This window comes from Haemaphysalis longicornis, unplaced genomic scaffold (genome assembly GCF_048455015.1).
Source record: "Haemaphysalis longicornis isolate Haplotype H1 unplaced genomic scaffold, Haemaphysalis longicornis Haplotype H1 scaffold_3, whole genome shotgun sequence".
NCBI lineage: Eukaryota > Metazoa > Arthropoda > Arachnida > Ixodida > Ixodidae > Haemaphysalis > Haemaphysalis longicornis.
In genome coordinates, this window is record NW_027526335.1 from 92,437,123 (window position 1) to 92,452,086 (window position 14,964).

General features: G+C 43.6%; 1 protein-coding gene across 2 annotated transcripts in view; it reads left to right on the top strand.

Annotated features, from left to right (window-relative positions):
* Positions 1-14,964, top strand: part of Clc-c (chloride channel protein 3) — a 79,695-nt gene that overhangs the window by 6,298 nt on the left and 58,433 nt on the right. The window contains exon 3 of one of the 2 annotated variants that reach the window (XM_077703817.1): positions 11,459-11,560. The exons of the other annotated variant lie outside the window; for it this stretch is intronic. Coding sequence (XP_077559943.1) covers positions 11,459-11,560 — 102 coding nt within the window. The remainder of the gene's footprint in view (positions 1-11,458; positions 11,561-14,964) is intronic. 2 annotated transcript variants of the gene reach the window in all.

The window sequence follows — 14,964 nt, forward strand, 5'->3', positions numbered from 1 at the left end:
CACTAACTGCTTTGGTGTTTATGTGTTCGTTCGTAACTTTAATTGTTCATTCCATAAGTCTTGCTGGTATAAAAAGGATGTGCCCTAAATTTAAGCACAATTAGCTCGTTCAGCAAGCTTATACACCCTGCCTTATTTACATTTGCTTTTGCCGGCCTCAGCCAATTGCACAGCAGGGCATATGACATCATAGGTTCTGTTGCGAGAAATGAGCTAGTGGGTCGCTTGGCCATTCCCTTTTTTCCCTAATTATGTAGCTTATTTGAGCAAAGTTTACGTTAAGAGTGGTTATAGTATGTTGCTAATGAGGCAATCTTTCGAATGAAGTAAATTTGTGCTTTGCTTGCATGGCCCTTTTAAGCATTGCTTTTTTGTTTGATTGTTTGTAAGGGGGGGGGGGGGGGGGACAGTTCTTATAATGGGTAATAATAAACTTTAAATGAACAGTTAAATACAATATATAAAAAAAATTAATGAAAATCGAGACCTTGAAGTGTTAGATGTTTACAGGACATGCTGATTCAATTTACAAAGAAACAGTGCAGGTACCACTACCTGCAGTGTTTCCGCTACCCAACTGGGGCTGCTTAGGGTGTGACTTATTAAAGCATTTTTCAACATACCTAGTGACTTGTACATTTAATAACCGGAGTGGGAAAACAATTGCATTGTTCTATTGTCATTGGAAAAGAGGACTTCCGACATGTTTTGGTGTGAGAAAAGCATTTATGTATTGGAATTGTTTGTTCATGATGGGCTGTGGAAAGTTAATAACCCCAGCTTGGCCGGGCTGCTTTTATTGTGGTACAGTAATTACGGTGATTTTTAGGAGAGCAGTTCGTCAAGAGGCATGTAGGGTGGAGCTGGGTAACTTGGTGAAATGGACTGCAAACTATGCGTTGGATCCACTCTGCATTGCTTGGTATGGAGCGTGTCCCATCCAGCCATGAAGGCAAACTTTTTTAGGATTGCGTGAATTAAGTTGCAATAGGTTGCGAATGTGATATTTGAAGGGGATGCATCTGTGAGGGTTATGTATCTTGGCTTAAAATCTTTTGCATCTCATTTTTCCTCAGATTTGGGTGCAGAAATTAGCTTGGCTTTTGACTAATCATGTGGCAAAGCATTTAGGTTAATAAATGCAAAAAGAGAATATAAAGACAGTGAGATCTTGTTTGAGAGTTAAGGCATAGAAGACAATTCTGGAAGCTAACAGGGGTGTAAGATTTCTTCACATCAGTGTTAACCATTAAAAATTTTATACCTTCTTGCGTTATTGCCACATCAAAGAATGCTCCACAAGTTGATGAGGTGTCATGGTTCTGAACGTGCACAGGTGCACGTCGTATGAAAGAATGGTAATATGGGCTAATTTTTTCATTAGTGATATCTCTAAGGTTAGCAGTAGTAGTGTTTTTGTTGAGTCGCAATTATCGTGTGCAGTGTAGCACCAAGAATTCTAATGTGATTCCCTCAAGAGTGTAGTTACGCCATAGAGTACATTTTGTAACTTTATAAGCCATTTATCTTGGGGGTTGTGCAGTTTGAAAGTTCTTCCCATTGTTTTCCTGATTTTGAGTGATGTGTGCATTACCTAGTCGAAATATTTTATGCATGATTTATGGGTTTAAACAGTTGAAGGGACGCTAAAGACAACCATCAAGTTTTATTTGAAACAGAAGTTTCGGTTTCATTGAGCCCACATGGTGTCGTCTGTTTGGCGGCGAAACATGCCTTAGTTGCTGATAAGTTTCAAGTTTCTTGCAGTGATGTGGGGACTCAAACAACTGGCTGCTGTTTCCATCACAATGAACTATAAGCGAGTGAGGCAGCATTGTGGTATAGCAGCAACCAAATACTAGACTGCCATGTACCACCTGGTTCTGTCAGGGTCAAATCAGTTGCACTTGCCCGAACTCCTGCATCCTTTGCTGCATTGAACCCCGAACCTTTTTTTAATGAGTCTGTGATAAGGTTTGAAGCTTTGCTGAAAAAAAGATTCCACAAACCATTCTTGATTAAGCCTGTTGTATGGTTTCTGAAGAACTTTGCTGAGAAAGAGAGTATAATCATTTTCATATCTTGCAATCCTTTTGTGTTCACACTTCTAACTCTAGAAGGAAAGAAACATTTGTTAGAGGAAGGAGGCACGTAACACACACGCTCAATAGGTACTGTTTTTAATACTAAGCGGAACACTTGCTCCTACATTCCTTTGGGGCCTACAGATAAAGTGTTTGCACGCTGATCGTTGTGCTCACTTCACCGGAATTGTTCCGGGTGTTCCCCCTTCTTTTTTCTTGGCGACGGAGCCAGCCACCCAATGAATGTTGAATTTTTGTAGAGAAAAATGCTGTCTGTCCAAGATAGTTTTATCATCTGCAGCCGAAAAATTTGAATCGTTCAAGTAATGGGTGTTGTTTTGTCATTCTTATGCACATTAAAAGGCAGCTCAATTAGATCAGCCATTCCACCGTGGTGATCAAATGTAGCGCAGCAGAAACACACGGAACGGAAAGAATACCTACTCACGGACGAGCACTTGGCCGTGTGTATTCTTTCTGTCCCTTGTGTTTCTGCTGCACTACATTTGATCACTATGAATTACCAACCAGCCCAGTCTACAGCTTTACTTAGTTCCACCATGCGTGGGAAAACATGGTAGTTTTTACAGAAGTTTCCAGATAGATCCTATTGAGTTGATTTGTTAGTTTGGTGGTACGGGTTTCAGGAACTTTGACTAGGTGCTTTAAATTGTAAGACAATGCAGAATCAAGTAGAGGACGTTCACTGTTCTGTCATGTCCGTTCCAGTGGAAACAGTCAATTCCAGTTGACACACAGGATAATAAAATCTCCAATAAATGTTCTGTTCGTTAGGTGGAACAGGCACTTCAAAGTTGAGGGTAAAATCATCTAAGGTTTGGGACGTTCGGAGGCCTGTTAGTAGAGGTGGTGTTGCAGTAAGTTTCTGGGAAAAAGTGTGGGGTGCGAGAGTACATGTAGACTGCACTTTGAAAACCCCAGTTCTACAGTGCATTTTTTTTACCAGCCTCACCATTTTTATATATTGTAGCAACTCCCTTGTTCCAATTTGAACTCCCCACCGTGGCTGCACACCTTCATGTCGCGCATCAGCAAATAAATGGTAGGCAAGAATGGAAAAAGAAAGTGCGGGCATGTTACAGGCGAAGGCGAAGTAGAGAAGAACTCCAAGCGCTGAAATGAACTGTAGAGGATTGCCTGTTTGGCACAAGTTCGCCTAGTAATTCCATGCGTGTCCCCTCACAGTCAGAACCATCATTAAAAAATTCCTAAAAAAATAAATCTAACCAAAAGTGCCCTTCTGTGGGAGTTTGTAGTCTCCATGTTGGTAACAGTCCTCGCTGATGCCTTCTGATAGACTGTTGTGTGCATTGGCAGGTGTGATTGGAGCATACCCTTTTTTTTTTTTTCTTCAAGATATGACATTCCTGATTATTTTATTTTCAGAAACTGTTTTGATGTCAAAAATAGGGCAAGCTATGGACGTTCAACTCATGTAGCTGCCTGCTTATTTAGCTGCTTCGATTTATTTAGTAGTCTGCCCCTTTGTGATCCTGATTCGAGATTAAATTGAATGAGGACAGCTCAGAAACAGGCGAGGCATTTTTCAAAAATTATGCGACTTGTTTAGTGCTCCGCATCATTCATAGGTTACAGCACGGACTGCCAGCTTCGAATAGATGTTTGCCTAGAGGAAAGCGGGTGCATCATTTTCTCTTTATTATACGTCAAATTCTTCAGATTTAAATTCAGCTCAAAAGGTATATAAATCTCCGCACCAATGTTTAGGCATTGGGAATGCGGGAGATTTGAAGCGCTAGCCAGAACGTTGCCACAGCCCCCTCGTGTCGCACGAATCAATGCCGGTCTGGCATAGCAGCCTCGCGGGTTCCGCCTTACAGCCTTCGCATGCTGTATCTAGGGTGGTGCCTATCTCTCCGAGGTGGGATAGTGCAGTTTGCTGCCTGCTCTTTATCAGTGGGCTTGATGGAGAGGGACACACCTTCTGTGGCCGCTGTTTACAGAGCCGTCAAGGATGTGGCGAATGGGTGGGTTTCTTCTTCTTTTTTCTCCCTTATCTTCCCCCTCTTCCTTTTTTTTTCTTTGTCAGGTGTTAGACTGAATGTCTTCGATGTCTCCATATCCTAGGTAACCAGGTCAACAACTTACCCTTTCTTTTTTTTTTTTTTTCTGAATGAGAAGAAGGTGTTGTGGAGAAGGGCTACTAGCTTGCTGCTGGGAAAGGCTGGCACCTTCTTGACTGTGTTCCTAATGCAGTTGCAGCTACGTGAGAAGCAGGAACAGCTTCAAGATTAGGAGTACAGGGCAAGCTCGAGGCGATTAAGAATGGCCAGGGTCCATATCTCGGTTGGACCGTGCAGTTGCACTACCACAGGGTTGTCCGCTGAAGGAAAGTATTATTTGTGGCAACTGTTTGCATTCCTGAGGAAGAGGCAAAGACACTAACCAAGGGCATTTATTAAGTCAATGCCCTTGGTTGGTCGTTTATGAAATAAATGCCCCTGGTTGGTGTCTTTGCCTCTTCCTCAAGTTTAACCCAACCAGACAGAGTTCCGTCGAAGATGTTCACGTTCAAGTGTTTGCATTCTGTCTGAGTGACATGGCTGTACAACAATACTGAAGGTAGTACTTTATACAGTGAGGGTAGTGCTCATGCACGTACCTCCTATTTAGGATCCCTATCTGTGGTAGTAATAAGTGTGGTGTTGAATGGATGTGCAAATTACATTGCACCCACAAGCTGGCTTACGCGGTTCCTCGCAGTCAGTGTGGTACGATCTTCTTATCGCTGAGGTTTGTCCAGAGAACATGCACACGGCAGAGATCTTAAGTTTTGCAGCAGTCATATTACAGGCACCTGGAGCAGTAGTGGGCAGGAACAGCAGAATTATTTTCTTCTTTCTGGAATGCGTGAGCTTGATCGGCATCGCTGTTGTACCACAAAGTGCACTTTGGCACACGATTGCACATCGCAAATCATATGGAGTGCGGTAGTACATGATTGCAAAAGCGCTACTTGAAAACGACGACGAAGGAAGAAACACAACACGAAGCGCTACTATCAACTGAATTTTATTGTGAAAAACGAACATACATATATACTAAGACAAACGAACAAGAATCTGCGTCACCACCAACACATTGATAGCAACAATACATTTCAACCATTCATACATACATGACTGAGTAAAACATCGACAGCAGGCAGCAGCAAATAATCACAAGGCACGTGGAGTACATACCAAGATTAAGCACCATCAAACCCCTTCCAAAAATGCAAACTCGACCTCATGTAACTGTAAAGATGGCTGGCTGACACAACTAGTGCCTCCCTTCCTAATTTTAAAAGCTTCTATGATCTCCCTTGTGGATCGCTTTGCATGTTTATCTATGACGGTTGTGTCCTGTAGTTTTGGTTCACACTTTTTCGTGCACTGTTTGCAGTGCATTGCCAGATGTGAGTACGGTGCCCCTTTCAAAGAACTGTGATGTTCGCGAAGGCGAATGTTGAGGCACCGGCCCGTCTGGCCAATGTACTCCTTTCCGCATGTGAAGGGGATCCTGTAAATAACATCTTTTTCGCAATCTACAAACTTTGTGCCATGTTTAATGTTACAGCCATCTTTGTTTGCGCCTTTATTTTCTATCGCCCTTTGCACTGCTGAGCAAATTTTTGCCAATTTATTTTTCGCCGACATTACCACACGCACCCCATATCTTGACGCTACTTTCTTTATTCGATGTGAAACGTTATGCAAGTACGGTATAACCGCTACCTTGTCGCCACCCTCCCCTCCGTCGTCTGCATCTTGTGTCCTGCGTTCTGCCTTTCTTATTTCCCGCCTGTTCTTTTCACACGCCAAAAGGACACACTCATCCAGATAACCGGCCGCTCTTAGGCGGTCTAACTGAGTGGCAATGCTTTGCTCAAGCAAATGTTTGCACGATTTTGTCTATGCCGTCTTGATGCAGGAAGTAGCCACTCCATTCTTTACTAATTTGGAATGAGCCGACTCGCAACTCAGCAAGGGCTTAGTCGACCTGGGTTTGTACATCCAGCAGGTGTGGAAAGGTGTCGGCTCAATCACAAGATCTAAAAGCTGAATTTTGCTTTCCTTTGGTAACTCAACAGTGTACTCAAGCCTGAATCCGTTTCTCCTGAAGGTTTTTATCACTTCCGGAAGCACGATGCCGCCCGGACAATTTTTTACCGAGACAAGGTAATCGTCCACAAACCTAAACAGCTTTACATCCATATCCTCTAGTTCAGTATCAACAGCTCTATTGGGTCGCGTGTTGCTCCAGTTCTGTGTAACATATTCTTAACTAAAGTAGATGGAGCTGTTGTAGAGCTGCACGCTCAGCAATTTCTTGGTATTTCTAACTGCAGACATGAAAAATTACGGTTTGCTAAAGAGCTTCGCTGTTAAAATATGGCCCTCGTGCTTTGCAGAGCCGTCTCGCGCCAAATTTGTGCACTCTCAGCTGGCTTGGCATTGCAAATGTCAAGAGAAAGGAGCGACTGAACTGGAATCTCCGTGTGATATTTATAGCCCTTTGTGGAAGCAGGTCTTTAGTAACGGGAACTGTTCTCCATGTTTAAAAAAAAACAAATTGGTGTGTGGATGCGTCCAGCACTGATTTCGTGCTTAATTCACATCGGCTAGCTGCCAAAATTCCTGAATTGCTGGAGTTAATAGCTTTATTAGGGTTGAATAAATTTCTTTGTTCTTTTCCAGTGCTTTGTCCCTACCTAGTGGGGTAACAATTTCAAATTTGGTCCTCGACGTAACAGTGCAGTTCCCGAGAAAATCTTGCCTCCATAGTTCTCTTACTTTTTCTTTTTAAGCCAACAGAATTCATAGCAAATTCAAAGTGAGCTACAGCTATTGGCATCCTTAACTCAGCGGTGAACACTCATAAGGGCAATTTCCTTGCCCCTCTTGCTCGGAGTAGAAAGAGGTGCATCTGTTAGGGGCTGTTTCATGAAAGCAGCTGAATGAGAACAAAGAAGGCACAGGAAGCAGCTGCTGGCGGCATCCCTCTGAGAGTCATCTGAGAAGAGCTTCCTTCGACGGTTGCGCACAAGCGTCCACATTTTACGATTGCGTGGCGGTAATTGTTTGCCGGCACATTATGGCGTTTTGGTTTTTGTTTCTGGCGTGGCGATGACCGCACGTTACTTTCCTTTCATTTTATCTAAGTGCTTCTGCGGTTGATTTGTGTCGCAATAATGTATTTCTTGAAACACGGCTAATAAAAATATAGTCAGGCATGGCTGGTACACAAAAGAGAAAATGGGGCACCTCGTCAAAAAAAAAAAAAACCTAGATTTTTGTTTATTTGTTTTGCAGGAGTTAGGTTAGTCTGCTCATAATAATCTTAATTTTCTTTTCTCTGGCAAGTGATTCTATTCTTTTCACTTTTCTTTGATTGGAGACAGCCGGTGTATGTTCTGTTTATGGACAAAAAGGATTTTTGATTACATGCACTGACAGGTAGCTTCTGTGTAGGGTTTGCTTTAAATCAGTCATGAAGTACACGCTATTTCCTTTCCATGCCTCCACAGAATATCCTTCTGCATGCATATACACAACATGGTTGATTTTATACAGTAACAACAATGTGAAAAATGTGTTCTTGTTTGATTAATCCAGCAGTCATAAGTTTTATGTTCCGAGGCATTTGTTTTAAAAGCTGCCGGCTATTTCTGGCCTCCGTTATACTGCTTGTACCGGCTCGCTTCTGTCAAGGTTTTTTTAACACAATTTTACAGACCCTCGCTCTGCGAATTTAGTTTGCCAGTGAAACACTCTGATTTTGGTGACACATGGAGTTGTGTGCCTATTTTTATGGTATGAAAATTCTTGGTTTACTAACTCAGTCTTGATCTCCTTAAATCCGAACTACTTTTTGCATTTGCAATCAGAATAGAATATATGCATACTGTGTGCTACCTCTATGGTTCTGCATGTCTAGCTAGCTCCAAGAACCTCTGATATCAGAGGTCTGCTGGGACCAAAATGAAGTTTGATGCCTTCTTCCCCTGGCTTGTAGGTTTATTAATCAACCTGCAAAGCCTGGTGGTACAGCTTTGCATCAGAGTGGTGAAATAAGGGAGGGGCTGTTGGTAGTTGACAAAAAAATTCTCTGTGCAGCTGTCGCACGACAAGACAGCACTAAGACAAAAAGTGCTGACATTTAAAGGCCAACTGTGCTCCAAATTTTGACCTCTTGAAAACCCTGTTTCGGTATAATCTGCCTAAAAAGACTGCAAAATACGAAATATGGCAGCTGAATTACACATGTGCACGGAGCAGACGACCAGCAAAAATCGGCGATTTTGAAACCGAAATTGAGAAGAGCATGGACATTATGGCCAGGTTTAACTGATGTTGCAAACCCGCTCACAACTGCTTTGTCCACGCCAAAACCCTTGCAAAAGCGCGCCCAGTGGAGCTCGACCAGTTCTCCTGACTAGCAAGAGGGCCAACCGCCTGGATGGCCGGCATGTCACTTCCGCTTCATGGCTGTCTGCACAATATGCTGGCAGGTGCAGTGTTGCCTGCCAGGGAGCTACTGTGAAATACCAAGCAAGCACCCCCTTTCGAAATGCGGATGGTTCACGAAATTTTGGGGGGGGGGGGGGGCCCTTGTTCGGTACTACCACCCTGTAATTCAAAATGGCGACGTGTAAATGTTTAACAACCTTAGCCCCCCCCCCCCTGAAAAAGAAAAAAAGAAATAATGCAGTTCATTAGAAAGAAAAACACTTTTAGTAGAGATGACGAAGACTGTGAAGCAACTAATGTGAGCAATTCATCAACTGCGTTGTTGGGCCTGTTTGCCAGAGAACCAGTTCTTGCCATCATCTGGTTCATTTTTGAAATGTGCAACAAGGTGTACTCGTGACTTGTTCGGAGGGCATTCACGGTGGAGCAAAATGGCTTTGGTGCCTCTCAGAAATCGTCCAGTGTCCTCTGGCTTTTTTTACGAATGCATATCACGAATCACCCTTGCCGCAAAGTCACGAGTCTATTTGGCAATGTCAGATGACAGTAACAAAATGGTGAGCGTGTGCTGAATTTTACGTGTACCCTGTGTTGTTTGACTGAATTCTGGTTTAGACAAGAGCGCAGTCAGAATTGTACCTGGGCTGTTTCGGTTTCAGTGGTTTGGACCATCAAGGGGTGGTTGGGGGAGGGGGGCAAGAATAGTGCGTGAAAACTCAAAATACTTTTCAATTGTGCGCGAAAACTCGAAGTGCTCAAATTATGAGAGGGGCGTGCTGGCATGGGGGGGGCACTTGATCGATATTTTATGGTATTTTAAACATTTCTAACTGATTAGCAGTGCACTTTGCAGGGATACCAGTCATGACGCAGTTGGTTTGGGGTACTACTGTACGTTCAAAATAAATTTGGCCAAGGTTAAATTTTAGTGCAGTAGGCCTTGAATGTTGGCCGCTATGTGTGTTGGAAATGGGGTATCAACCTTGAGGTGGCTTGACCATTCTGATAAGGGTTGGGTCTTCTTGGTGCAACAAATGTATGCGTCCGTATGAAGGTTTTGTTGATGACTTGGGGGGAAAGAATAGCCTCTTGCTCTTTACGAAGCAGCAGGAATTGTATCTGCTTGTCTGAGCATTGAATGCTGCCATTTCGCATTTAATCCTATTTTTACTGTAGGTGGTGCCTTAAATCATGGTATGGGCATTTCTTCTAGAGTGCATGCTGGTGTGTGTGTGTGCGGTTTTTCAGCATGTGCTTTAGCTGAGACTAAATTAGGCTTTCCTCATGGGCAGTGCCCTAAACCACTTGACTTCAGTGCATACTGAGTAATTTGGCTTGACTCTTACTTGGCTGCTCCTGCAGAAAAGCATGCTAGTTTCTCATTTGAGCCATTGTTTGTAACTTCCTTTGATAATGTTGGAAGCATCTTTCCTTAATAATTTACTGTACAATTGTGCTTAGCAAAATTTTTTAAGTATGCAACATTTCGATTGCAAAAGTAACTGTGGTTTGTACCTGTCGCCTGTGATCGTGATAGCATTTTTAAACATGGGAAGGGGAACCAACTCTAATAAAGATATGTGGCTGAAAACTAAATTGCGGTATACAGAAAGGTTGGATTCGAATATGGAATTAAAAGAAAAAAAAAAATGGCTTTAGTATCAGACTTGCGTGAAAAATATGAGATGGAAGTTGTGAGGAGGAAAAATTGTGCACTTATAACCGCCTACGGCCATTGGGCATACATTGCGACTTTTCTAGACTGGAAAGCGTTCACTTTGTTCTTAAGCCAAGTGGAATTGGGGTGCCCCTGTGGTATAACAGCATGAAGCAAGCCATCTTAGCTGTTTCTTTTTCACTGCCTCATTTCGTCTGGCTTGCTAACACTTGGTGGGCTCTGATCGTCTGCTGTTATGACACTGCCTGCATTTGCACATACTCGCGTTTAGCCTGCACAACCTCGAACCACACAGAACGTGTTTGTATAAAAGTTTAAAAAAAATAAAAAATAAAGGATGTGCCACAGACAGTTAAAGTAGTGGAGACATTAAAAAAAAACGTAATTTTGGCCGCATTTTAATGTGCAAGGCTCGGGCACGGTTTCTGGCATTTTCTTTTTTTTTTCCTTGGCATTAATATTCCGTGGGACACACTGCACACACTTGCAATTACCACTGTACGGGGCATTTGATGTGTGACCAGAGCCTGCGGTTGGCTTGTTTTCACGAGGGCTCACTTTAGAAATGTGCCTGGGCATGACAAGTTGTATCTTAATGCAGTGGCTTAGTTTCTGCGGATATTTGGCCGCTTTTCACGGACTAAACGTCAAATGTGACGAGAGTGCATGGAGGAAGGAAAATGGGTGCGAAACCTGTGGTGCGGTCGGTGCCTTATTAATGTATATCTCAGGGGAGCAAGATAATGGCCTAGCAAATGCCATCGGTCTGTGTTACTCGCGTCAGTCAGGCTGATAATGTAACATAACTAAAGCTATCAAGCGGTTTTTGTTGCTGACATTGGCCTTCCCTCGTTCCTTTTTTCTGGTTTGCTCATGTATAAAACATTTATACTTGCATGTGGTCCTGATTTGAGGAAATTTCAGGTAATGGCAGGGCTGATGCTTCCCTAGACTACATTAAACTCTCGTTAATTCAACCCTTGCAGTATGACCAAAATTTGGTCGAAGTAAGTGGGAGGCTAAAATTTGGTTGACTCAGGGAGGAAACCGAAATCGGGGTTTCTATTGGCAAGGGTATGTTGAATTGTGGAATGCACGTTGTCGGGGGATGCATGGGGCGAAATGAGGCACTGTTCGTTTAGGGGTGCTTGCGGTGGCCGCTTGAACCTGCATGGCTTTGCGGCGTGGTTGGTCCTTTGCAGGCGGCACAAACGACGCCGGCAAATACACTAACCCTCTGTACGCCCAGGCCTTCGGGGACTCCAGCTTCGAGTCGCTCGAGGCCGAGAACGCACAGCTCACAGGTAACCAGCCTGCTGGCCGCCCCTTTCCCCCGTTCCCTCCTTCCTTACAGGCATGCGCACGTCTTTGAGGGAGCGTGATGTGCCTGTATGTGCGTCTTATGAAGAAGCGCTTGTTCTTGGAAGCACAACATTGTGGACACTTAGCGTGCCCGCAAGGAATTTCATCATCAATTTGTGGCCTGATTACGTCCATACGGAGCTTTGTGTCATAGTGCCCTGTGTCGTCTGCTCAGGGGTGGATCAAACTTCTAGGGAGTGGGAGGATGCCTTGGAGGCGTGATCAGGAAGGAAGAGGGGTATGGCACAGATTTTAGACTTGGTAGCGGTAATTTCAGGGGTTCTTTGAGGGGGAAGGGGGTGATCACCTTTTGGATCCACCACTGGTGTCTAGACATGGCAAGGCTGTCATTTGGCACTCTTTGATAGCAATACGAGTCAGTGGAGCGATTGTCCTGGCATATTACTGTTATTGGGACAAACGCAGATACTTCATTTAATTCTTTAAGGAAGCAGGGAGGGAGGGATCCCCTGGCATTTTATTGGAAATATAGAGACCTGTAAGATTTCAGCCATCTGTTTTACAAGTCTTGTTCCTGGGAAACAAGTGACAGCATACATAAATATTCTAGTATTGATACAAGCACCATTTATACAGAACAGATAAATCCATTCTTTGGATATTTTTTACAAATAATGAAAAAGCAAAAGAATGAGATTGAAAAAAAAAGTACTTTTACAAATAATGAAAAAGCAAAAGAATGAGATTGAAAAAAAAAAAATACTTGAGGTGTTGTTACGTCAGGCCAGCCAGATGAATCTCTTGGAAGTTGCAAGAAGTTACAAGAAGTCTTGGAGGAAGTCTTGGAGGTTACACAGTTTTCAAGCATGACTGTGGTGGCAAGGTAGCCAAATAGAAATGTTAAATCGGAGCGCAGTTTTTCAATATATCTTGCTTGTGTGTCTAACGCGGTTAAATTTGCTTAAAATGACATAAAAGGTCTCTTCCCGTTACTGTGGGCACCTACTCAAAATTTTGCTGTGGGGAGGGGGGGGGGTGCGCATTTGTTAAAAGGTAGGCTTAAAGGTTGCTTTCTTTTGAAAAATTAAGTATACAAAACGAGCACAAGAAATTGGTGTGGCTTGGACACGTTGCTCAACAAAATAAACTACCAATTTGCCTCTGAACTGATGTTAAATGTGGAACTAAAGCTTTTTACAGCCTTAAACCACCGAATCAAGAGGAGCCACTGTGCCCTTCCTCTTGTTCCACTCTTGCGGATGGATGCTCATGCTTCTGCGGGGAAAAAAAAGAATTTAAGAATACAGCTTTAACCTTTGCCGTACTAGCAGCTTCAACTGCAGAATGCTATTTGTGGTGTCTCAGAAATCTGAATTAGTTCGAATCTGAGGCACCAAAAATGGACACAGGTGAGGGAATGGGAACAACTATGGGGGTCATTTGATAAGTTTGCTAAGTTTTTGTGAAATGGTGGCACAATTCTGGTGGGTATATATGTTTACTTTATAAGTGGGGGGGGTCATAGCTGGCAAGTATGGCCTTTCAGTATAGCTCAGGCAGGGTGTTATCGGCAGACATGGCATTCTTCTTGTCTGACATGCGTTTGAAATAAAAATAAAAAAAAAGCGATGTCAAGCAGGTTGGTGAAACTGCTTTATGTTTTTGTCACAAACATGCATCGGGATCCATACTGAATGGCATCTGGTTGCTCAAACGCAGGCAGATAGGAGCCGCAGACAAGAAAACTGTTGCGAAAGAATTAGCTCTGCCTCTCTTGTGGCCCGACTACCATCATCATCTTGAGTTCACACTATTAAAACCATGGCGGCTTGCCTCTTTCGCAACATAATTTTCGGCGCTGTGGAACCCTGGACAAGGGATCTCCAGAAGTGAGCCACACTAAGCGGATCTTGCTTCTTTTCGACTGTCTGGGGAGCAAGAATTAAGTGCGATGGAAGAAGGCAATCCAAGGAACATTGGAGCAGCCTAAGAAGAGTAAGGTAGAGCAAGCCGAGCCTTGAGAGATATCTGCCGGACACAGTACATGATGATCTGATGCAAAGACTTTGCCGACTTCTGCCCTCTGAGCTCGATCACCAGCCCGTGCGAGATTTGCAAAGCTGGACTGAATCATGGAGGCCCTCGTCGAAAGGTGGCACATCGTCCGACGACATATAACGTCCCTCATCGGCAATTACAAGACCACCAACACGCAAGTTGACTGAGATATTAAGTTAAAAGGAAGTCATGATGCACTAACGAGATTAACAGAGAGGTCGGAGGCTCAGTAGACGTGGACAATTTAGAGGCGAAAATGGAGGATGCAGACAACTTGAACTAACGCCTTGGTTTGTATGGTGAAGGCCAAAGCTGAGTTTAAAATGGCCCAGTCACAGTGAGCCCGACTAACCCTAATTGCGTCTGTCAAGAATTGGATCCTCAAAGAGCTTAAGTCAGAACAAATCTTTGGAAAATGATGAAACCTCAAATGAAAATCACAATCATGGAGCGAAGAAAGGCAAAGCTCAACATGTGATGAAAATCAATTGTCAAGATATAACAGCAATTGAGACTGGCCGTGTTCTGTCTCCTTTGGAAGGGAGGGAATGTAACAAGATTACTACGCGCACTAAAGCGTCAGGGCAGTGGGCAGTGATTCATAGCACAAGGAGACCAGTGCAAATGAAGCACACCATCAGTTCAACCAACAACGGATGACCTTGTATCAAATATGACGCCAGAGAGATCTCCATATGGCCAGGGTTGTCCTTTGTGCTGTATGCACAACATTGCTTCTCAACTTCTTGCTGTTACCGCCATTGCTAGTTGTACGCACACTCACCCATCCATGATACCGTCGAGTGCTATATGCTGACAGCTGTCAAAACCTTGTGACGGATGATATGCAACCAGGAACAATGGCTTGCTTTTACAGGTATAGTGCTGGGAGTTTTTGCCTACAGACACAAAAATTCCACTGGAGACTAGCCATATACAGCTTCGCAGCAGACAAAATCGTAGTGTGGTTCTGTGTCACTGTGTAACCTGCGGTTCAAAGTTTGCACTCGCGTTTAGAGGCTAGTGAGAAAATCCTAACCTTCAGGCTCGGTTTCTCTTCTCTTTACGAAGTGTCGCTAGCTCAGTGCTTACTGTTGCCATTTCCGATCTCTACCATTGAACTATGAGGTTGTAGTGCCACCACCCAAGTGTTTGGGGATGAAAAAGCCCCCAATTGCGGTGTTGTCAGGGTGGAAATACACAAGTACCCGTAAGTAGCCGACTTTGGTTCTTGGAGAGCATTACGGACAAGGAACTTCAGAATTGCAGGGTCGGTGAACGCGGTAGTTGCTGGAAACGTTTTGCTCTGGGTGACTGGCACAATGTA